Source organism: Pholcus phalangioides, unplaced genomic scaffold (assembly GCF_987345545.1).
Source record: "Pholcus phalangioides strain wild (caught in Gottingen) unplaced genomic scaffold, Ppha-v1.0 ptg000010l_1, whole genome shotgun sequence".
Lineage (NCBI taxonomy): Eukaryota > Metazoa > Arthropoda > Arachnida > Araneae > Pholcidae > Pholcus > Pholcus phalangioides.
In genome coordinates, this window is record NW_028301603.1 from 27,199,613 (window position 1) to 27,223,740 (window position 24,128).

At 34.7% G+C, this 24,128-nt stretch overlaps 2 protein-coding genes across 2 annotated transcripts in view; one reads left to right on the top strand and one right to left on the bottom strand.

The window, feature by feature from the left end:
* Positions 1 to 19,061, bottom strand: part of Snx6 (sorting nexin 6) — a 31,520-nt gene extending 12,459 nt beyond the window's left edge. Inside the window, exons 1-10 of the mRNA XM_089237966.1 lie at positions 18,792 to 19,061; positions 16,712 to 16,813; positions 14,431 to 14,541; positions 12,198 to 12,319; positions 11,824 to 11,947; positions 9,763 to 9,861; positions 9,543 to 9,648; positions 3,403 to 3,478; positions 3,265 to 3,304; positions 3,067 to 3,153 (exon numbers count right to left, since the gene is read on the bottom strand). Of these exons, the coding sequence (XP_089094092.1) occupies positions 3,067 to 3,153; positions 3,265 to 3,304; positions 3,403 to 3,478; positions 9,543 to 9,648; positions 9,763 to 9,861; positions 11,824 to 11,947; positions 12,198 to 12,319; positions 14,431 to 14,541; positions 16,712 to 16,813; positions 18,792 to 18,854 (930 nt within the window). The 5' untranslated portion in view covers positions 18,855 to 19,061. The remainder of the gene's footprint in view (positions 1 to 3,066; positions 3,154 to 3,264; positions 3,305 to 3,402; positions 3,479 to 9,542; positions 9,649 to 9,762; positions 9,862 to 11,823; positions 11,948 to 12,197; positions 12,320 to 14,430; positions 14,542 to 16,711; positions 16,814 to 18,791) is intronic.
* A 2,907-nt stretch (positions 19,062 to 21,968) lies between these two features.
* Positions 21,969 to 24,128, top strand: part of LOC149081181 (equilibrative nucleoside transporter 3-like) — a 33,300-nt gene continuing 31,140 nt past the window's right edge. The window contains exon 1 of the mRNA XM_089237967.1: positions 21,969 to 22,655. Coding sequence (XP_089094093.1) covers positions 22,429 to 22,655 — 227 coding nt within the window. The 5' untranslated portion in view covers positions 21,969 to 22,428. The remainder of the gene's footprint in view (positions 22,656 to 24,128) is intronic.

Here is a 24,128-nt window from a genome sequence, read left to right on the forward strand (position 1 = left end):
TGTGCCTTGAAGTTGGGAACTACAGAAAACCAACTTCAGATGACCACCACTGCAGCAACGGTGGGGTTTGAACCCGGTCACTCGCAATGCGAGCTCGTCACTATAACCACTCAACCATTACAGCGGCTTACAATTTGGATTGAAACAGAGGTGTGTGTATGAACAGACTATTACAGATGTTGCAACTGTAATCAAAGGCACACAGGACCAGACCATTGCTGGTACTAACAGCAATTTGGTATGTTGTGTAAAGGATGCAAAGTGTGGTCCATGAGGACAGTGGTCATATTGAGAGTGGTCGATATCCTTGACAGGGAGGTAAATGTGATGAATAAAGCATGATATTTCACTGCAATTTTAGTCTTTATTCAGGGGCAGCTCATGAAAGAGATACAAAGGCATGCACCCTCCTTGAAAAATGTTAAGTCATTCATTTACTTTTAACCCTTTGCACTCAAGAGGTGACTTTCGGTCACCACTTGATTTGATGCAGTAACTTGAGAAGTGACTTTCGATCACCACTCGGTTTGATACTATAATTCGAGCAGTAACAATGCTTATTTAGGTTTGGCTTGCGCAATATCACTTCATGAGTGTATTCAACAATACATGCATATAAAACAACTGTCAATCTTTAATCTTAAATATGTTTTTAGATTTATTGTTACATACGAGTCTTCGCATTAGTTCGAACTCCACAGTTGTGGCAATAGGAATATTTTATCACAAAAATTAGAACTTCGGTTTTAATTCATACAAAAATTGACCCGTTTTCAAGACAAGTGTCAATTTTTGTATGAATAGGAATATTATTTTCAAAATTACGGAGCCCAATAAGCATGTAATATGATGAAGGAATCAGTTCAGGTGAAGATCAGTTTGATTTTTCGCTGATGAAGAACGAAATTACGTCTTTGCATAGACTACTTGACGATAGAAAGGAGGAAAGCAGTGATGAAAATATCGATGGAGAAATATAAGAAGGCTAAAAATCAGGGTAATAGATAGTGGATGTGAAAGTGACAGTGATTCTGCAGAAAAGATAGAAAATTCAGAATGGATAACGTGCAGAGAACCCGAAGAAATACCGCAAAGAATACCATTTATATCCGACAAAAAAGCAGCAGGACTGCAAGTATCTTCAGACATAAAAGAACCATTAGATTTCTTTAAGTTATTTTTTATTTATTTATTTGAAGTATAAAGATATGTAAAATGTTAAATTATAAAAGTTTTAAATGTCAAATTGTGTGAGAAATCCTTTTAAGTTAGCTGTAAGAAATTCACCAAATATGTGGAAAATCGTCTCGAATTGCTGGTTCGCCCGAGCAGTTAAAATGGATTTCATCCCAAGTTAATACGGTAGCCCAAGTCCATAAGATACTCGCCTAAAGTACCAAAGGATGTTTAAAGGTGTCTTGAGTTTGACACCTGGTCGCCCACGTACGCAGGAAATGAGTGGTGCAACAAAAATGATCAATGATCAGCCAACCTAATACCATTGAAATTTTTTTCCCAAATAAATTTGATAAATTAGAAATGTTCTCAGAAGCACTGTTTTAAAAAAAAAATGTCACATAAAATACAGGTCATATGGTCTTGGTTTGGCAGTGCTTTACATGAGAAGAGGTATTATTCTTTCCTCTTAAGGCACTTTACGTTGTGCGTCAATATGAGATACCTTTAGTGGTTAGAAACACATGAGAAGGGAGGAAGGGAATGATCAGCACAGGTTATTAGGCTTGTTTTGGCCACATAGACATATCCACAGACAAACTGATGGATCTCCATCGTGCACAACAGCAAGAACTTATGCACGGGATCTCATCTGAGGAAGACAGAGAAATGACGAATCCCTCACTTCAAATGAGGTTAAGAGATGTGTAGAACATGGGAATCTGTGCAAGACTTTGTAGAAGAGAACCACCCGAAATAAAACTGTAGCAGAGTGAACAATAAATCTGTAATGATAGTGCGATTTCCCATTTCCGAAAAATTAAAAACAAGTGTCGTAGATAGTCCCACAAAAAGAATGTTTACAGGTGGTGAATGCAGGGCGCAAGTCTCGTTCTAAGGGATCAGCAAGAGGAAGACTAAGTCAATTTATAAACATCATATTCATTGTGTGTTTAGTTATATGTTCAGTTATTATTATAATTTTTTAAATACTTTATATATATTGTGCTATTTACTATACTATTGTGTTGCATTATTAAATGAATAAATGAATGATGTTTTTATTGGTCATTTTAATGTGAATGAATAATTGTAGAACAAATTTTCCAAATTTTAATTATTTTCTATGAAGAAGTTTGATTTGAATAATGAGCATGTTGGCGGACCAAATTAACCTTGTTAACCGAAGTTCCACTGTATAACTTTTTCATTAGAGAGAGAATATAATGAACCTTTTAAATTATAATGTTATATTGAAAAAAACATATGAATTTTCACAATTTGCAAAAAAAACCATTGCCGATGGCAACTGCTGAACTCATTGCGCAAATTAATTATGCTAATGTTGTGTCGATAGAGCATTATTAATAGATATACAGATAATTTGAGAAATATAAACAAAAATGTTTTCAATGCAGTACAATACTTATTAATTATAAATACTAGAGTACATATTTTCACCAAGAGATGGCAGTATATTTTTAAATCTGTCCCCTTTCAGAATATCCGACCACGAGCCACCACTGTCTGTTATTCATTCATCTATTCTTTGTAACTCCTTTTTTACACTACACAGAGCACATTTCCCTCTCAGCATCGTTTAGAACTACAAGTTTCACTTTCACAATCCTTCTTCCCATGCTTTCATTAGTTCTCCCCCTCTATAAAATTTGATGTTATCCCGATTGTTAGATCGAGCTAGACAGTCATCTTTAGCTTGAGTGGTGTCAGTTTAATTACGAACACCCTGTACTTTCACACACTTACATAGTACTTTTACATATAAACTCTAATGGAATTTCTCTTTTTCCAAAAATTGATTAAATGGGCTTTATATGGCTGACATATTGATTTTATATTCACAACTTATTATAAAAAACACTTGCATACCTTTGCTGCAGAAGTGTCACGCATATAATACCTGAGTGTGTCAGATAGTTTCAAATCTTCATCAGTTGCAACACGTCCTTCTAAGCGCTATGGAGGGGAAAACATTCAATTTAGATACATCATAAATGCTGTAAAATGTAGTAAATGCTATAAATGTAGCTAGAACTATGTCCTTAAGGAATGTAAAAGACAACTCACCCTCGCTTTCTCAAACGTTTCAGACACTTTACTGAAAAACCTACAGGTAGGAAAAAAAATATTAAAAATGATAAAAAGCACTTGATTTTCTGATCTAACACTTATATTTATTCTGAAGAGTTGAAACTATACCCATACTTCTCTAATTCTAGTCCATCTATGGTCGCTAGCTGAACCAAAGATGATGATATCTTGATGTAAGTATCTGCAACGCCTGCAAAATTAAGTGTTCATACTGTCAATTTGCAAGAACATTTGTATAAAATCATTCGAACATGTTACGGTGAGAAATTCATACACAAATAGGGGAACTAGCAGCACGGCATATAGAGATTATACCCAGATATATCCAGTTCTGAGCAGCCTAAAGTCAACTATTCTTTAGGAAGGAAATTGTAGTATGCCTCCAAGAAAACAGAGGCAAAAAAATAGAGAAAAAAATTAGTAGTAAAATTTATCACTAGAGATTTCTTGACCTTCTGAAATTATGAGGCCTGATTGATTTTTATTTAGGGCTGGTCTGATTTATTGATAAACTGTGAATCACAGTTAAAAATTTTAGTTGTTAATGAACTTGATCAATCAGTTTAAAATTTTTATTAAAGTTTAATTTAATTTGGTTAATTTGATGAAACTGATTAGATGTCTTAATATGTTTTAATACACAACACTTCAGATATATGACCATATTTGGATCAATTTTTACAACATGAGAAAATACAAATAGATTAAACAAAAACTGGAGATGATTTTAGTTTCAAATTAAGTTTGATGGAAGTTTTAGAAAACAAAACTAAAATTTATTGCCTTTACTGTGAATAACGGTTTTTGTACACAGGAAACATCAACCTCCCCTCCCCCCCATTATCATTTGGGTGCAATTTCTAGGGAAACAAGTAACAGTATGAAGATCCAATGTAGTTTTGGAATCAGTGACTAAATAAAACTGATTTTCTAAAAAAGCTATCAAGATCTAAGTAAAGAAACTCCAGGATTCGACAAATATGTTCAACATATTAAATTGCTTCAAGGTGACAGCCTTAATTTTTTTAATCTATTCCTATATTGTTTTCACATCTAGCGAACAGGTGCATGAAATGAATAAAAATATTTTTATAGCATCAATTAATATCACATAGTTATAAATACTGTGTTATAAATGGTTGGCATTTGAAAAGATTGTCAAAAGTGTTGCTATTTATAGCAAAAAATTGTCAAAATTAAGTTGTCAATTTTAAGAAAAATCCTTAAATTAAGTTGTTAATTAAAGCTAAAAAATTGTAAGAATTAAGTTCCGATTATAGAAAAAAATTTCCAGAGATAGTTTAGTAAAGTTACTAAATTTTCTGAAAAAAAAATGTTGGGAAATATTTTAAAAAAGTTGCAATGAATTAGAATGTAATTCTTCATTCTGGGTAAAGAATAAAATTCAAATATTATCTTCATCCAAAAATACGAAAATATAAAAGGGGCATTTTTTAATACAAAAGTCCAGATAACAAAACTATGGGAATGTCCCATACCATAGTTTAAAATATGGATCATATGGTCACTACATATATATATATATATATATATATATTGTATATACACACACAAGTTTCTGGCCTGCGAGTGTTAATAATATCACTTATTTGACTCACGGACTAAAAAGGTTGTGCGCCCCTGCCCGAGAGTATCGTTATAGACAGGTTTTAGAGACCTATACATTAGTTATAAATTTTACATTAAAAAGTAAACAAACAATAAAATTAAAGTAAAAAAAACAACTCATGTTTGCTTTCAGGTTAATAATTGTCTAAACAGTGCTAAGCTCTGGACAAGTGTTTATTCACATTTAGGGTATTATTAAATCAACTACTACAGAGATGCTGTCAATTTGAATTTGGGCGACTCCAGTTTACTCAGTTTGTACACCACATCTGACATGCGTCTCTGATTTAAATTCAACTAGCCTAAACATATACTGAACCTTACATTGTAGCATTCATATGTTTTTATATACAGCTGGAAAAGCATCTCAAAGCAACAATTGAAAGTGCACAACCTTAGTACAAAATTTGGAGCAAAAAAAAAAAAAAAAAAAACCGGAGTAATATGCTATGGACTGTACAGCACTTTCATAACTAAGCATGAGTGGTTCCCTCAGCATAAGCCATTATTTTCTGATACTTTTAGACTGGACAATCTGTATATTTGTTATTTTGCACATACATAACATCCAGTGGTGAAGCTTGAAACTAGTTGTTTTTGCACCTTATTTCTTTTCCTTCACAGGACCGTAACTAGGATTTTTACCACCTGGCAGGGGTGGAAAATAAAAATTTGATTTTCGTAGCAGGAAAAATGTTTTTGTAACAGCATTTATCAGTTTTGTAGCAATTTAAAATTTTGACAGTAAATAAAATACACAGTTTTTATATACATATAAGCAGTAGCATACACAGGATTAAATTTTTTTACTTCAAGGAATAGTGTTATTTCAGCTCAGAAGGGGGTGTCCCCCCAAGGTACAAAATACATAGAGACTTCATCTAGAAGAAATAATATTTTTAAAAATTTTTAAATCGTCAAAAAAATTTTAAGATTTATATTTTTACATTCAATTATATTTTTACAATATCAACAAATGAGAGACTTCTAACAGACATTTTAACACATGGTGTGTTTCAGATTTCAAAACTAATTTGAAAATGAGTTTTTTTAGATTTAGCTTTGCAGACTGTAATCACTAATTTAAAAAAAATCATTAAAGGAGAGGCTTGAAACACTCATTAGAAAAGTAATTATTTTTCTTGTTTTTGCCGCTGATGCAAGTCTAAATAGTGTCTGTTCTCTTCAGTTTCAAGCATTTTTGAACGTTTGATCTTGTTTCTTTTTCCAGAATTTATCCATTTCATATTTAAAATGTGTTTCTGTTTGAGTTTGATCTTGATTATATTACCTCAATTTGATTCAACATACTTTGAGATAACTTCTTTTGCTGGGGCATTCTTAGAACATTTATTAGAAATTCTCAGAAAATTTAATAGTGATTAAAAACTAGACTTAAATTATTTTCAACTTAAACTATAGTAATTTAAACTAGAATTAAATTTTTTAAACTACAGAAATAAAAACTACAAAATAATGATTAAACTATTAGAAATTTAATAGAATGATTCTATTTTCACAAAAAATTCAATCCAAGTACATTTGCTTTCACTCTTTATTTTTAACTGATTTGTGATTGCTCCATGTATTTTATTTTCCAGCATCTTTGACAGATTTCAGGCTCTCGTTTTACTTCCAAGTTTTCTATTATTCATTTTCTACTATTCATTCTCTTGATATGCCATTTCCTTTTACACCATTCACCGACATGTTTAGTGTTCAATGGAAAATGGTTTCCAGACGGAGCATTAATTAAAATTACTTTGTCTAGACCAGTGTTTCCCAAAGTGGGCAATATCGCCCCCTGGTGGGCGATGGAATGGTCCAAGGGGGAGATAGAACCTACTGATCTAACATAGGATCCTATGGGTTTGCATGAGTTGGGGGGGCTATGAGAGGAATAAATTTCTGATGAAGGGGGCGATGGAACAAAAAGTTTGGTCGTGGTTGGTTTCAAAGGAACGAAAAGATAATTCATGTAAGTATTGTGCTTGTTATGTGTTCAAGTGTTGTGATCTATCTTCCAATTTAAAAATAAGCATGAAAATGAAAATCTTTTCTGTAAATTTCAAACTATGACTGTATTGGATGGAATAATTTGCAGAGAGAGAAACCATTGTAATTTCTGATTCATTTCATGTAGCTGGAACACAACTCAGATAGTATACAATAAATATGTGTAAGTTTATGACGTAAGTGAATATAAAGCCCAGGATAAGCTTTAATGATCAAAATGCCTATGTTATCTCTCACAGGCGCGGACCTATGGGGTATGGTTGGTCACCCTGATCGCCCCCATCCCAAGCGAAATGTGAATATGATATTGCATTAAATAAATCCGTTGAAAAGTACTCGCATCAATATTTTAATTAAGGAACAAATTCAAGAAAACTTGGCCTAAAAAGTGAAAAAAACTAGGGCATTTTTCTCAAAAACAGTCAGAAGAAAAAGAAAATAACTTCCTTGGAAATACTGGACGTATGGTCACCACATATCCACAACAATGTAAGTGGGCGAAAGCACCCCTTCAACAGCGAGCTATAGATCCGCCCGATCTCTCACCATATTACTCATGGCATATACAAAAATCTGCGCGAGTTTACCTCAGATAATTTTACTCATGCAGCTTATATGCCAGAGGCACCAAAATGGTGTCTTGCACAGGTGAGAATTTTGTCTCAAGCCTTCCCTGCTCCTTCACATGATTACACAGGAGACATTATATATTTTTTCAATAAAGAGACCCGTGAAAAATTATGACCTGGGTGTCCATAGAAAATAACGACCTAGGCAAACCACATTCCGAAATGTGGAAGTCCCTGGCTGTTAGTATAAGTGCTCTTAGAGCAGGCTACAGTGCTCATAGATAGAGCCTCTATCTATGAGCACTGTAGCCTGCATGTGATGGCTGTTAAAAAAAAATTGGCCCTGGGCAATTTATTTCATAGGTTTGTTAGATAGATCAGCTCATATTTTATGATACAGACCAATGTTTCTCATAGTATTCTGATCTTGGAAGGGGCGATCACCATCTTCTGGAACTGTGTTTTGGAATCGACTATAAACTGTAGATACCAATACAATTAGCCTTGGTATGCAGAATATGATAATGATGAGACAAAAATTATCACTGTAGCTGCGAGGGATGCTAGCTTGTTACTGTATCATTTTCATCATCAGTGTCTACCACATACCCAAAGAAAAGTTTTGTGAATTTTTGTTGAAATTTAAGTTAAAACCTCTAGATTGTCTGCCTAAATAAGCTTTGCTGGCATCTTACATCAAACCAACCATGGCCATGGTCAAGACGAAGTAATTTTTAATTAATGCGCAGCTGGAACCCATTTTCCATTGAACACTAAAGATGCTGGTGAATGGTGTAAAAGGAAATGACATATCAAGAAAAAGAATAGTAGAAAATGAATAAGAAACTTGGAAGCAAAACGAGAGACTGAAAATCTGTTAAAGATGATGGGAAATAAAATACATAGTGCAATCACAAATTAGCAAAAAAATAGGGAGTGAAAACATGTACTCGCATTGAATTTGTGAAAATAAATCAGAGGAGTCAACTTTTCTTTTGAAAAAATAATTGGAAACAGTGATTGAAGGGTTTTTGGTTGTTTTGTTGTTGTTCCGTGGATGAGCAGTAATTTGCTTAGTTTGATTCCATTTCATACATTATCGGAAGTTTAGGCACCAAATCCTGGGGGGGGGGGGCCTCAAGCCAATTCCATTTACGGCCCCCCCAAGAAATAAAATTGCGGGGAGGACAAATGGCGTCATCGAAAAGTCAGCTTCTATCGTGACGTAACTTTAAAGTTTCCTAAGAGAAAATTTTGTTTGTGGTGCAAGATGGCGCAGAATTGAAGTATTTCTAGAGTTTTTGTAGCAGTATGGAGCAAATGAGGGGAAAATTGTCAAAATTGTAGCAAAATTTAATAGACATCAGAAATTGTAGCAGTTTGTAGCAGATCTTCCACTCTTGCGCAAACATTATTTTGCTCTGCCCCCACAACTCTAAAATTAGATGATCTTATAACAGTGTTCTTTGTTCCCACCTGAAATTGTAACCCCTAAATTATTTTGTCACCTGGGACAGTTGACCCCGCCTTGTTCCGGCCCTGCCCTTTATTAAGGAATTCTTAAAGTTTGGTTTCTCTGATGAACAGCTGTGGCGACAGACACCTCAAAAGAGAAAATCTTTCCCAGCTATACCTTTGATTTTGATAATATTAAATCATTTTAAGCAATATATTTCATGTTTTGTGAACTGCATTCTTATCGTCCCCCTGGTAATGCAATTTCACATGAGCATATGGGGGAGGGGAGGAGGAATGTCATGTGATTTATGTATGTCAAGAAATCCAATCACAATTGTTGTGTGTAAATTAGAGGCAGAGGAAAATATTCACAAATTAAGAAATTCAAACTGAAGAAAAGCACATAACTCAAAGACATAATCGGGAAAGAAAACTTACGATGCACTTTGGAAAACAGGCAAAGAAAAAGAAACAGACAATAAATTTTCAACAGTACATGCTATTCTCAAACTTATGCCAAATGATTGGAAATTTCAATTAAAATCAACGATGAATGGCACAATTATCAAAAAGGTTTCTTACTTTTATGGCTACGAGTCATCTTATCAGATTTCATCGTTGCATTTTTTATATGGCTAAAATAATCAATCAGAAATGTTCGTTGCTGCTCAAAAAATTCATCAACATCCTGTAATACATAAAATAAAAGAAATTCACACATCACAAAATTTCAAGAACAAATTACAGCAGAAGAATATAAAATAATGAACCAATATGATTGAGGAGACATTACTGCACACACCTTCTGGGTTGTAGAGAGCAACAGGTCATCCGCCGATTTACCAATGTTGGTGAACAAATCAGCTATCATTTCCCTTTTGTTTTTTGTCCTAACAGAAAGCTAAAGTGAAGAAAACAGAAGTCACAGAATGAAATGCAAATTAAATTAGTAATGTTAAGATTACTTGAGAGAAACAAATACAGTGAAGTCTGTCTTAAACAGAATCAAAATATAGTCTGTTTAATGATTAGTGCTTTTATTTGCACTTTTATAAAATAGAATATTATTTGTCTGTTGATGTTCCTTTTCGTACAGGTTTCACTGTATTTTTAAAATATACATCAAAAGGTTTTTTTTTCAACAAAATAAAAAAGAACGAGAAACTATCAAGTACAGTAGTCTTGAAAAATCAAAGTTTCATATAGAGTAGAATCTCTTTATAGTCATCCCCAGGGGCCCAAAAAAAAGTGATAGTATAAGCAGTGTTTTCAACTCTTGGTACAAGGAAGTAAATGACACCTTTAGCATTTTAAAGTAAATAAAACATTCTGGATTTTATGGGGGAGTGTCATGTAAATTTACTTTTGCTGAAGGAGGAGAAGTCCATGACATCAAAAAGGTTGAAAAACACTGGAATAATTCGAGTGATGGTAAAATAGAAATGAAATAATTCATGAATATGCAATGTTTATAATTCTCCCTTACTGTATACAACCCCAAATCCTGTAATATACCTCAATGTTTTCTGGTGTTGACATAAGTTAAATTCTTCAGTGAAGATATCTTGCTTTTGAGGATGAAAAAATTAAGCAGCAGCAATGTAGCAGGCTTCTCTCTCAATATGGTTCACATACTTTTTGAACCTTGAGTGCTTCAACCAAGTGCTTCAACTGCCACTTCCTTTGTTGACATAATTTTCAACCCGATCTTGAGATACAGAAATCTTTAAGGGCTGTTCTATGAATCCCTTGCTTTTTTTTCTTTTTTTTTTTTTGCAAATGGTTTAGACTTCTTGCATTGTTTCAAATTTGTTTTTGTTTTTTTTGCTCTTTTAAACTAAGAGCTTTTCAATAGCTTGATTATCCCTCTTTACATGTGTAAGATTTGGGTTTGTATGGGAGGTGGTTTGATGAATATAAACCTGATTGGAATATTTTCCCCCCCCATAAAGAAGAAAAAAAGATTAACATCCTCTTCTTTAGTGGATTTTTGAGTTTTCATGCCTCTTTCTCATAATCGTTTACATTTTTCCCCTATTGCAGAGTGAAAGAAACAAGTTCTTTCATTTCACATGTAAAAATGGCTTTTATGAGTGCCAAGAAAAAATAACTACACTGATCATTCCATCAGAAACTTTTTTTATTGGAAAAAGTGAAGCAAGAAATATGAAACCAGAACTAATAAGGCTTTGAATAAAAGATATAAAGCTGATAACGACTTTATAGAGAACGCAAATTTTGAACCAATTAGCTTCAGAATAGGTAAATAGGTGATCTTCTCCAAGACTAAATATTTCAATCAAACAGGATTATTGACTAGAGCAGGTTTAATCAGAGGAGAAAATAATGAATTTTCATACTGAAAGTGAAGGTATATTGGGATAAAACATGACAAATCAGGGTGCTGTTAACATTAATTCACCTATTCTCCAGACAGGACTACTAAATTTAATATTCATGGTGTAAATAAAGTGACGGTATAAAGAAGTTCTGCAATTTAGGGTGCTGTTGCCATACTTAAAATTTTTTTCATCTTGGCAACTCCTGCTTGTAAGGAATTAAAAACAAAACTGATAAGAAAGTCTAACGCAAAGAACTCAATAACTATAATTCACAGCTACAGTAATCAAGTTTTTAATGATCCCATTGTCAATAAGAGAATAAACTACAGATTTTTTTTAAAACTCAAATAAAAATAGTTTTTCTTTTAAAACAAATATCATGAAAATGGTCTAATGTCCCCCCAACCCAAATGTATTTTCGGTATGAGGGTATTATGGATAATCTATGTTTCTGCTCTTGGTTACAGGTTTAACTATAAATATCAGGACTCAAATGTTCACACAAATAAAAAATGACCTACATCTTGTTCGTATTCCAAAAACACCCGTAAATTGTGGTCACCTCTGAAAGTGGGATGAGTGGCTAGCCGCTGTAGAAACACCTCATGCATCGCAACCGTTTTTTTAAAAGTAGCTAGATACTCCCTGGAGAGAGAAAATTGAATAAGTTAAAAACACAAAATACACATTGTTTTCTTCAAAAATCAGGAGATCATAAAAATAAGCATGCCTTTCCAAGTTGTGCAAATGGATTTTTGTTCTCATATTTTTAAAAACAGACACAACTGGACCTTTGAAATAGGGTCCTTTGATAATAATAAACACATCAAATGTACAACTTAAATCGGAATATGTGCAGAAAATGTAAATTTAGAATTTCAATTTAGTCATTTACATTTCAAGTTCTTGCTTCATTTTGGCAAACTCTTCTTTTGTCATGGTTCCTTCTCCTTCACTTAATTTGTGCAGCTTCTCCCTTGAAGCATCAAAGTCAGGAAATGGTGGAGCAGGAGGAATCTTGATTTTAATAACAAAAATATTAGATCAACTTGAAAGTGAGTGGTGGTAAAAGAAAAATTAAAACAATTTATTTATATATGTATATATAAAATGGCATGTCCTGACTCATTGATTCATTATCGCCAAGTTGAAACCGCTGAAGCTATAAATATGAAATTTGGTCAGTAGTTTTTATTACTCACTAAGAAGGGTTTTTTCAAAATTCAACCCCTAAGGTGGTTTAAAGGTTACATAGAGAAATCACGCTGAGCCAAAACTGCTGAAACCACAAATTTGAGATTTGGTCAGTAGTTCCATTTCATGATGCACTCACTTACTAAAAAGAGATTTTTCAAAATTCCACCCCTAACAGGGTCATAGGGGGGAGGGTGTCTAAAGGTAATAGAGAAATTGTCCAGTGCCGAAATAGCTACAGCCATAAATATGAAATTTGGTCAATATTTTTATTTTGTAATGTACGGATGCATTAAAAATGGATTTTTTAAAATTCAATTGCTAAGGGGGTCACATAAGGGGGCCTTTAAGGCTATATGAAGCAATCATGGCTGAGCTGAAATCGCTGAAGCTATAAATATGAAATTTGGTCAATATTCTATTTCATAATACTCACTAAGACCTGATTTCTGAAAATTTAACCTCTTAGGGGGGGGGGGGGGTCATGAAGGGTTCAAATTTTACATGGGGGAAATCATTGTTGAGTAATTTTTTTTCAGATTAACAAATCCACGCAAGGAAAGCCATGAGTAAAAGCTAGTCATGCATGAAAGTTCTGAATATGTAGGTGTCTGGGCATATTGCAAGAACAAATTATCGTAGAAATCGTGAAAGTAATAACAAGTCCCAGAAGTAACTCAAGACAACATCTTATCTACCGTGTACAGCAACCAGTATGGAGATGGAATTCATTAAAAAAAAGCTTAATGATCAAAAACTTTTTTGCTTGATACACTTGCAGGGTTATGAACTATGGTAAACATACCAGCAGAAATTAATATTTTCAAGAGCAAAAAGATTCTTTTATCAACTATACATATAAACAAATGACTAATTATATGTAAATGAATCCTTTTGACACTTTTAATCTCATAAATTTCGATTTTTATAAAAAATTGAAGCACCAGCCAAATTTTAAGAGCCAAGCATAACTTTTTTTAGAAAAAAAAGTCCAAAGTATTGTGATTTTCCATAATATTGAAACAGTTTATTTAGCTTAAGTTAATTTTTAGCTCTTGCAGCTAATTCAAAGCTGGGACTTATCCAATAATTTTTTTCCTTGTAGTCTGATTTCAAAAGTCAGTGTTCCGAAACTTTTGTGACCATGGCTCTTTAGTCAAAGTTTATTTGCCGCTCCCTGGAATAGCCAAACAAAGAATTATTTCAAAGCACAGAACAAGCACACATCAATATTGCCAGCTCAACAAGGCATCCCGACAAGGTTTATGATGCCCCTTAGGAACTATGATGCATACTTTGAGAACCAATGCTCTAAGTGGTTATAATTAAGTGTTACGAGAAATGTTTTATGCACTTTTTTATATATATATAATAGTCAAAAAATTAAATTTTTACTCAAGAATGTCTAATGTAATATACCGTCAAATTTCCAGAAAAAATTAAACAAGTTATAAATGAACATTTAGCTTCATATCAATGTTAGTGTTTTTAATTGAATAAAAAGGTAGTCTTCCATTATAAGCACACCACACATTTTCAACACCAAACTAGTGCATTTTGGCTTGTTTCTTTCCACATGCCTTGTTTTGAAAAAGAACAAATTTATGAACATTACACTAAAACAAATATTTAACACTAAACTGGAGGTATAAATTTAAAGAAAATTCAATAAGATAACCAATGTTTCCCATGATGCATGGAATTTAGTGCTGTTCAAGATAAGTGTGGATTATTAAAAGCTATATATACAGTATATAACAATCTATAAAATTATTTTTGAATAGAACCCATACATGCCTATTTCTTCTGAGAAGGTATTGATTAGAAAGTAATTTTTAAAAAGAAAGCAGTCGAAAAATCTGAGAACAGGAAGATCATTTTTACATGTTGATGCATATTTGCATATGTTTGAATTAGAAATTTAATCAACTTACAACGTATCCAGCATATTTTTCATTTTCTTCAAAGGCCTCATGCAACCAGATGAATTCTTCATGCTGTCGAATTACAGAAAACTCAGGCTTTTCAAACTCTGGCAATGTTGTCTAAAAAAATATCAATTTTTAATTCATTTTAATGACAAATATGTATGTGAGCAAATACATAATACATACATTTAAATTATTAATACACTCACAATTGGGTCATTCTCATTAAATTGGCCTAAAGTACGTCCCCATTAATTTATGTTTAATATATTTGGTATAGAACTTTTTTTTGGTTACTTTATATTTATACCCATGTATCTAACATGCCGCAACTCAATTTTTTAGAATTTGAAATTTAAACAAATTTTCATTTTTTAAGGAAAAGGTCTTTCTCCTGGCTGTCCCCAGCCCTTTTTCAAATTTTAAAACTTTCTATCTTAAAACATAAATGTATTCTTATTTTCAATAATATAAGGTCTTAAAAATATATTTTCAGTACCAATATACTTTCACACTTCCTTTTAACAATTTTAAATATTATATTTGTTTATAGCCAAATGAAAATTTTCCCCCTCCTTCCATATGTGACAACTAGTGTCATAGGACTTGAACCAATCAAATTTTGTGTGGAAAAGGTGAAGTGTAACCATCACTTGAACTTTCTTTCAAATTAATTGGAAATGAAATGAATTCGGTTGAGACTTCTTATTCCTGAAAAGCACGTGTTTTCAACATATTTAGTTTTTGATCAGCATTGGAAAAACATAAAAATCTTTCTCCTGGCATTAGGTAACCAGAAGGGAGATTTGATAAGTAAGTGAAAAAACCCAGATTTCTTGACAGCAATATTGAGATGTTGCAATGTTTCATCAGCACATTTACTTTGAGAATCGCTCTCCTGCTCTAGTAAAACAAAAGCAAATTAAAAAACTTCTCCCCCATAAAATTGATGAAAAAAAGAGTGAGAAACACATAAAAAAACAAATGCAATCAATAACAATTTTTTTTCACAGTACCAGTACTTATCCAAGTTGATAATGAGCTACCAAAATAGATAGCATGTTGAGAGTGTCAAGCATACATATTGAGTCAAGGGCTAAACAGGCCAAATGTCACGTTGGATGTGTGTGTCAGGGTTTAAGCTAGATAAAAAATTCCTTTCGCAAAAAAGCTAAAATAGGGGTAAAAGCTTTAGCAAAATGCTACAATACTAATGATTGATGGTTGGATGTCTATTTGTTTCGTACATCCTGTATGCATTTTTGCAAAGTGGCTACTACTACTTTCGCATTTTACGAAAAATGTGACCATAGCTGAAACATATACGTACAGTGTGCGTATCTCTTAACATGGTTAAACTTTTTTTTTTCACCATGAATTTTGAACACACTTTGCTGCTGACAATATTTTATTTATTGACAGATAAAGATATTTCTCTAAGAATTTTTTATTAACGTTTATTTTTGATAATTTTTTGCCCAATATATTTCATGAGAATGACGCAACTATAGGGCATTATATTACCATAAATTACATGAAGATGTTTTGTACTGAAGACATCACTAGTTACAATTAGAGCACACAATATTTTTCCCGTGATCTTACGCTTCATAAATTTGACAATATTTACATCATTTTTTATGCATGATGCTCTTTTTATGTCTTGATGTGCATTCCCTTTCTTCTGGCTGGTTACTTTAAGCCGTTTTATTCAGAACCATCAGGCTTCACACAATATCTAATATCCTCAAAACATCTTCTGAAGTTACAATAATTTTTTTCTTATTAATATGCTCAGTTGAACCTCACTATAACACTCTTGATTAAACACCAGAAAATTTTGTAAACAAATCCAGGGCCAGAACTAGAGTAGGGTAAGAAGGGGCAACTGCCCCTGCCAGCAAACTTTAAAGGACCTGCCACATACGCTGGCTGTACTGTTAAATTTTGGTTCGACTGACTTTACATAATATCACTTATTTATATGACTTTGAATAACAAAAAATATTTAAGACAAACAAAAGTTTCGCTAGAAAGATGATGCAACTACTATCGCAAGTTAAATTTCACCCGATACCAAGTTTATAATACAAATAATGAAATGAACATGAAAATTAACACATGTTGCCAACTAAGTGCATCATTTGAAGGTAGATTAACTAAAACGCCTGCTCTTTGTTTGCACACTACTTTTAAAGGTTTTCCCTAGGGTGAAATTTCACTAATAGTACTCTAAGGTTAAATGCTTTTTGATGTATTAGAATTATAAACAGAAACTGAGAATTACTTTTGTATGAACAGTGAATTTTACTTTGTCCCGTTCACTAAGAGCATCTGATATATCCACCACGAGAGATTGATCAGTCAAATCGACGGTATCTGATCGAACCTAAAACAAAAAGAAAACTTGAAAAAAAAACCACCATACAGGATAGAATGTCTTCTAAACGATCAATATGATTGAAAATCCATCTGAATGACATGGATTGGTAGTACCTTTGTACGTGTATGTATGCTCAGGGGGAAACCTATATGTTCTCGTTGTTCGGGAAACATGATAAATTAACTATCAACTTATAGGTAGAGATTCCAGGCGAGAATATTCTGAGAACAAGAGTGAACGAATAGAGAATTCCAGAAGAATATTCTCTCGAACTTACTATTATAAAATTACTAGAGAATATTCTTATAAAAAATAAGAATTACTCTCAAGTTATTTATAGAGATTATATTTATTATATATAGTATTACAAATATTCTTGAGAATATTTTCACAATTTTAGTTGACGAATAAATCACTTAATGCGTGTAAACGAGCCTAAAGTCTCTCACTGGATTGGTGCACGAATTTAATGAGATCTTTCTTTCTCTGTCCCCTTGCCGGCATTTATGATGCTACATATACTGTTCCATTTATGTGACGTACATCATGTATGTTTTTTTTACTGCATCGATCACTGCTTCATGCATAAAACTAAGTGTTGCCATTTAAATTTTTACAAAAAAAATTTGTGTGATCATAGCCATGAGAGCTAGGATTGTTCCTAGCTTCATTTTCAAGCGCATACTTTGAAAGGTCAATTCCCAATATAGGGTATACCGTTTTGTTGCCAAATTTTTGTATGCGCCAAAATAGCAATATGTTGCCAACATAATTCTTTCAGGGCCAAAAACACAGATGGCACCACTGCATCTGATTTTCTTTTCCAGCTTATTGTTGCCATTTCGTTTTCCTCAAAGTTGATTGTTTTTTCCATGAAACTTTTCCACGCTATTTCCTGGTTTTTCTGTGTTATGACATTGCATAGATTTAATGTATATAAATCATCTACAATTTGAAGGGCAGAGAAGCGTTATTGGCTTCCATAAGATGAACCTGTGTTAATCGAACCTTTTCAATCGTTTTTAGGTGTTTGGGCAGTAATCCTAGCACACAGCACCTTGCCATAGCCGTTTTTGGTGGCCTGAGATAGATACTTCCAGGTTCGGGGGCAGGGACCACCCTTTATCGGCAGGACAAACGTGAACTTGGTGGCGAATCAGTTTGTGTGATACGCCCATAAAAACTACGGCCTACAGGCGTCTATTGATTTATATTGATTAAATCACAATTATTAATATATTTAATATGTATACAATATTTTTCACACATTTTTAATATTTTTTGGGTAACCCTAGCCAGGGTTGTCAAATTTGCTTCCCGGGTAGATACCCATTTTCCCCCAGGTTGGGTTCTTTGGGAAAAATAGTTTTTTTTCGAAGAAAATGTGGGGTCCCTAGTGCTAAAGTAGGTTTGGCAATAAAAAAAAGTCACAAAATCGCTGTATACCGTACATTGGGAATTTACTCTTCGAAATACTTCTATCTCAAATTTCATTCACATTTGCGGACTTTTGTGGCCGCTAGGGGGTTCGTATATCAGCATACATCGGCAAAGATATTTTAAGACCTGTATATTCATTAATTATTAGGGTGGCTCACCCCTCCCCCCCACTTGCAAAATTCATGGGGGGGGGGATTCAAACGCCCTCAGCCTCAAGGTTCCAACACCTATGGTTAGGAACGCAAATAAGGAAACAAGGGCACAATATGATCCAAATAGATTACACCCATTAAATTTTAAGTTCTATTCATGTCTTCTAAAAAAACAATGAGGAAACTACTCATTATACTGTAGTCCATTTGGTGAAAATAACACCAAAATAATTGAAAATTTTGTTTCAAAACAATGAAGTGAACAAATGCAGCGAAATGAAATGCCGTGCAACGGACTTTCCACAATTATTCCTTCACCGTTATTATTCCTTTTTTTTAATTAGAGACTAGATTCGGCGGCCAGTTGAAGAGAATAAAAGAGGAGAAATTACCTTGGCGGTAGTATCTCCTGTCATGGTCGAGTCTTCTTCTGTACCGTCCTGAAGGGTAAGCATTTAAGAAATTTCTAATGGCAACTACAGACTGCAGACGACAGGAAAATAACCAACTAAATTGCCAACCAAAAAAATGACGGTGGATTTAATTGAAAGCAAACACGGGGACGGGAAGAAAAAAAAAAGAGAGCTGCCGCTTCACAACAAACACACAGCACAGAATTTTAATCCCGACATCAACAGCCGGAAACAACCGCCCCTCTGTGAATATACAGCGCAGTCTCAAAACAAGAAGGAAAGCACACGATGAAAAACAAAATAACAAAAATAGTGATAATCTTCTGACCATATTTTACGGGACATTTTCCGGTAAGGGACCATTCAAGTAATACGTAAGTAAGCAGATTTTTAGCCATTTTTGACCCCCCCCCCCCCGTCAGCAAAATTTCGTCAGCAGCTTAGAACATTTCATATCTTCAAAAAGGGTTGTTGATGACGTAAGCAACCTTCAAACCCCCCCCCCTTGTCATCAAAAGTCAGCAAATCCGAAACTCCCCCCTCGATGCTGACGTAATAGTTGAATGACCCCTAACTAAGACGCCTTCATATATTATTATATGAAGTGTATTAAGGAGTGTATTAAGGAGTTCTACCCCTAACGGGCGGTTCAAATATTACGTCAGCAATTTTTAGACCTTTTGATCCCTCCCGTTGTCAGCAAAAGTAAAAAAAACTGTGCCCCCCCCCCCTCCCCCCTATCAGCAAAATTTCGTCAGCTCTGCCTTGGTACCTCCTAACACATAGGGGCCATTCAAGTATTGCGTAAGCAGATTATCAGCCATTTTTGACCCCCTCTACCTTGTCAGCAAAACACTGACCCCCTCCCCAATGTCAGCAAAATTTCGTCAGCAGCTTAGAATATTTCAATATTTCATATCTTAAAAAAGGGGTGGTTGATCACGTAAGCAACCTTCAAACCTCACGCCCCCATATGTCATCAAAAGTCAGCAAATCCGAAACCCCCCCCCCTCGATGCTGACGTAATACTTGAATGGCCCCATATTGGTGAGATCAGAGCATAACCTCACAAATACAAATACAACGCCACAACAGGCAAAGTGCCCAACGAGGTGGGGCTGAGAAAAAGATGCCCATAATAAATATGGATGTCATATATTTCAAAAATACAGCAACCCAATTAAAAATGCAATTAAAAACAATATATATATATATATATACACACACAATAGAATATTATATACAATGCCCATAGAGAATACTTATGGTATTGTCTTATCACTAGAAATATCTTAAGTGGTGCTGTTGATCAGAGACGTACACACGATTACACATTAAAAATGAAAACATAACATTAATTAAAATATCAAGTATGGGGATGCTGAAAAATAATACCGTTTATGAAACGTTAACACAAAGGAATAATAAAAAAATCAGAATTGATGACAATTCGAAATTAATGAATAGTTAAAAATTAACTAAAAATTCAGAATTAGAAATAATTTATTCCGGGGGGAGCCATTGAGAAGAAATATAATTTATTATATCTACATATAATATAGATATAATAAATTATATATCTATTATCCTAGTTCTCCCCTATTTCTCCTCTGGGGGGGGGGGGGGCCCGGAACCTTAAGAAAAACTAAAGGTAGATTTACATAAATTAATGGAAATTGAAGATGAATAAAAAATAATGCAAACTTACGATGGATAAAAATTAAAATGAAAATTCTGAATTTTCGAAAGTTAAATATTTAGAATTTACGAAAATTCAAAATTTAATATGAATCACACAATTAATAAAATTAAATAAAGATTATTGTACATCATTATATAATAAATAGAAGTTGGAATGAATGAAAATTCCGAAATTAATGGAAAATAATCCCATAATGAGTGAAAAATTGAAACTTGTGGAAAGTCAAAACAACTGAAAGGATTGATAACAATTAAAATTAATAAATAATTCAAAAACTGAAAACTCATATTTAATGAAAAATAACTAGATCAATGAAACACCAGAATTAGTGAAATTAACAATTGCGACGGTCGGTATGGTGTATACGAAGCGGCGAACATGGAACATTCCTTTATTATACATTAATACAGAATAACTGTAATAATTAGCATGCGAAACTGACAACCCCCCTCGTCATGAAGGTTAAAATCGAGCTCCTCGAGAATGTCTTCGTATCCTGCCTTGCGTCGTGTCGCGAACGCTGCACGTGGCTCAATTGGCGCTTTGCCTTATTTCCTTATACAGACACAGTAGCGTGACTTGCTGTAGAAACATTACAGATTTTTTGCTGTCTGAATATTATGCCGAGGTGAACTTCGGAAAAAAGAATCGTATATCTCTATGGTCAACCAGAGATGCATCTGCTTATATCTCTTCATGGAGACAGAGCGACGGGCCCTGTTTGGGTTAGTAGGTCAGTAATGATCAGTGAGCTAGCCCGGTATGCAAGAGGGTATGGATTCGATTCCCGGTGCAGAGAACACTTTTTTCCGAAGTTCCCCCCTCGAGTTAATGTCTAGATAGCATATCTAGATTTCATGAATTTTCAACTGGGCAAAAAATCATCATCCACCTCTACTGCCGCAACTTGGAGGCCATTAGCTGAAGTTAACAGAGGCTGTAATGTCATTACTCATCAAATCATGCTACTGTGCGTGTTTTAAGGGAAAGGGGGATTGTCTCTTTCTGTGGTATAGTGGTCGGAGCGTTTGCCTGGTATGCAAGAGGCCGTAAGAGTTCGATTCCCAGTGGACACTTTTTTCCCGAAAGGGGCCGTTCAAGTATTACGTCATCATCGATGGGGGAAGGGGAGGGGGTTTTCGATTTGCTACTTTTGATGACAAAGGGGGGAGGGGGTTTGGATAATGCTTACGTCATCATCCACCCTTTATGAAAATATGAGTTAGGATTCAGAGGAACAGAGCTGATGACGGAAATTTTGCTGACGGGGGGGGGGGGGAAGGTTGTCAAAAATGGCTAAAAATTTGCTTACGTAATACTTGAACGGCCCAAATTCACCACGTCATAATATACAGATGACCTATAGATTTCATCTTACTTCATTCATTGTTTAAAAAATAGATGGCAGCTTTAAAAATTAAAAATGAAAGCACGATTAAGTGAGTTTTTAGCGCACACTTTCGACACAACTCAGTCGGTAATGACTTGCCCATAGTAATAGATCGGTAGATAGCTCTCATTTCAAAAAAAAGTATTTGAAGGCATTTCTCTTAATGAAATATGGTCAGCGCATTGTGAAACTACTGTGTCTCGAAGCTCAATCCATAACCGGAAACGGAAAACATTTGTAATCGTAATTTTCCTGACTTGTTTACATCCTGCATAGTGGGACGGGTCCATACATCGTGAAAATCGGTTTGTTTCCAGCACTACAAATGTGTTCAACCAAACCGGCAAAATGTGGATAGGAGTGGATTCAAGACTTCTTGTCTAACAGAAAAACATTCACTCGCATGAAGTTGGAACCAAGAGCGTTCATAGAATAGGAGTGGATGATCGACATATGATCCAGGAGCACGTGATCTGTGTTTACGCTGGGTATTGTATGTCCATCAATCCCATTGTTATGGATCTATGAGGGTGTCTTTTGGACACGGAGTCTTTTGGACAGGAGCAGCGATGTCGAACATCCAGTTTGATTATTCCTGTTTGTCCACGTCGATCAGCCAAGGGGATTTCACGAATTCGGGCATCCACAACATGATCGAAGGCATAGCTGAAGAAACAATCTCTTCGACGTCCGAGGAAAGCGTCGACGGCACCACCGCTGAAAACAACATTCCTGACCCACCTGTTGACAGGTTTAAGTCGTTTCGTCGTAATACAGTTTATCTAGTCAACACCCCCTATAGATAAGATGTGGGATAATATCCCCTAAGATAATATCTTATCTATAGGGGGTGTTGATCTAGCTCGGTGTTTCTTTATCTGTCTTCGCTCATGGTGGGGCGCCCCCTCCCACTTTTTGAACCATATTCACTTCTCGTGGTCTCTCAGAGGCGTATTTACGGAGGAGAGGAAGGGTGTAGTGGGCTATAGCTGAAAGTTGCAAATTTCTAGAATGAGTGGTCGAGAAAATTTGTAGAATTGAGAGTGGGGGGGGGGGGTACAAGGGCAGCAGTATTTGTATTGTGGGGACCCGGGTTCGAGCCCCACCGTCACCACAGTGGTGGTTCGCTGAAGTTGGTTTTCTGTGGTTTCCAACTTCAAGGCGCAAATGCAATCCGATCTCCCCATTAAAAAGTCTCGCCACAGAGAGCAACAGTCCTACAAACAGTACAAATATTCAGTCATTACACTTCACTCCTGAGATATAGATGGCAGCCCTGAAAAATCACACACAACACTAGACACGCACTCAGACTGTTAGGTACACATACTTACACTTCCGGCACAACTCACTAGGTAGTAAATTGCCCATGGCGATAGACCTGAGTTGTGCTCGGCTTGAAAAAAAAAAAAAGTATTTGTATTGTGGTTTAGCAGTAGTATTTGTATTGCCACAGTGGTGGTTAGGTGAAGTTGGTTTTCTGTGGTTCCCAACTTTGAGGCGTGAATGTGTGCCGATCTCTCATTTAAAAAGTCTCGTCACAGAGAGCAAAAGGCCTACAACGGTACAATTATTCAATCATTGCACTTCACTCATGATTAGGAAAATCATTAGGTTCACAACACATACTCGAACATTCAAACATGTATCAATTCGTTGGAAATTCTGCAAAGGAAATGTGTGGTTTAGTAGTATTTGTATTGCCCACAGGCAGTAAAACCATAAGTCCTGCCTAGAGCATAAGGGACTAGGTTACTGAGGGACCAAAACAAAGTGCAAATATGTGTGTGACTAAAAGAGCAAGGAACTAGGTCAGTGAGAGACTAAAATACAGTAAAACCCTCTTAACGGGCACCCATGATGTGGTAGTTCTTTTATGGCTAAATAATTTCCCCTTGGGTGGCATAGACTTTGGATATCTAGAGTGAGTGATATTATGTGTGAGTGGCCAAAACAGTCCTAGACCTAGAGAGTGTGTAAACATAGTGACCTAGAGAGTGAAGGACCATGTCAGTGAGTGACGTAGTGAATGTGTGGGGCATGGGAGTGACCAAAAAATTATCTACAGCATAGTTTCCCAAGGCAGCAAAATTTGTGCAGCCCTCTAGCAGCAAAACCATAAATCTGTACATTGTTTAGTGTCTGTTACCTTTCATCCAGTACCTGAAAGACCAATAAAGTAATCTAATTAGTGGATAAATATTGTAGTGAACAAATCATTTTT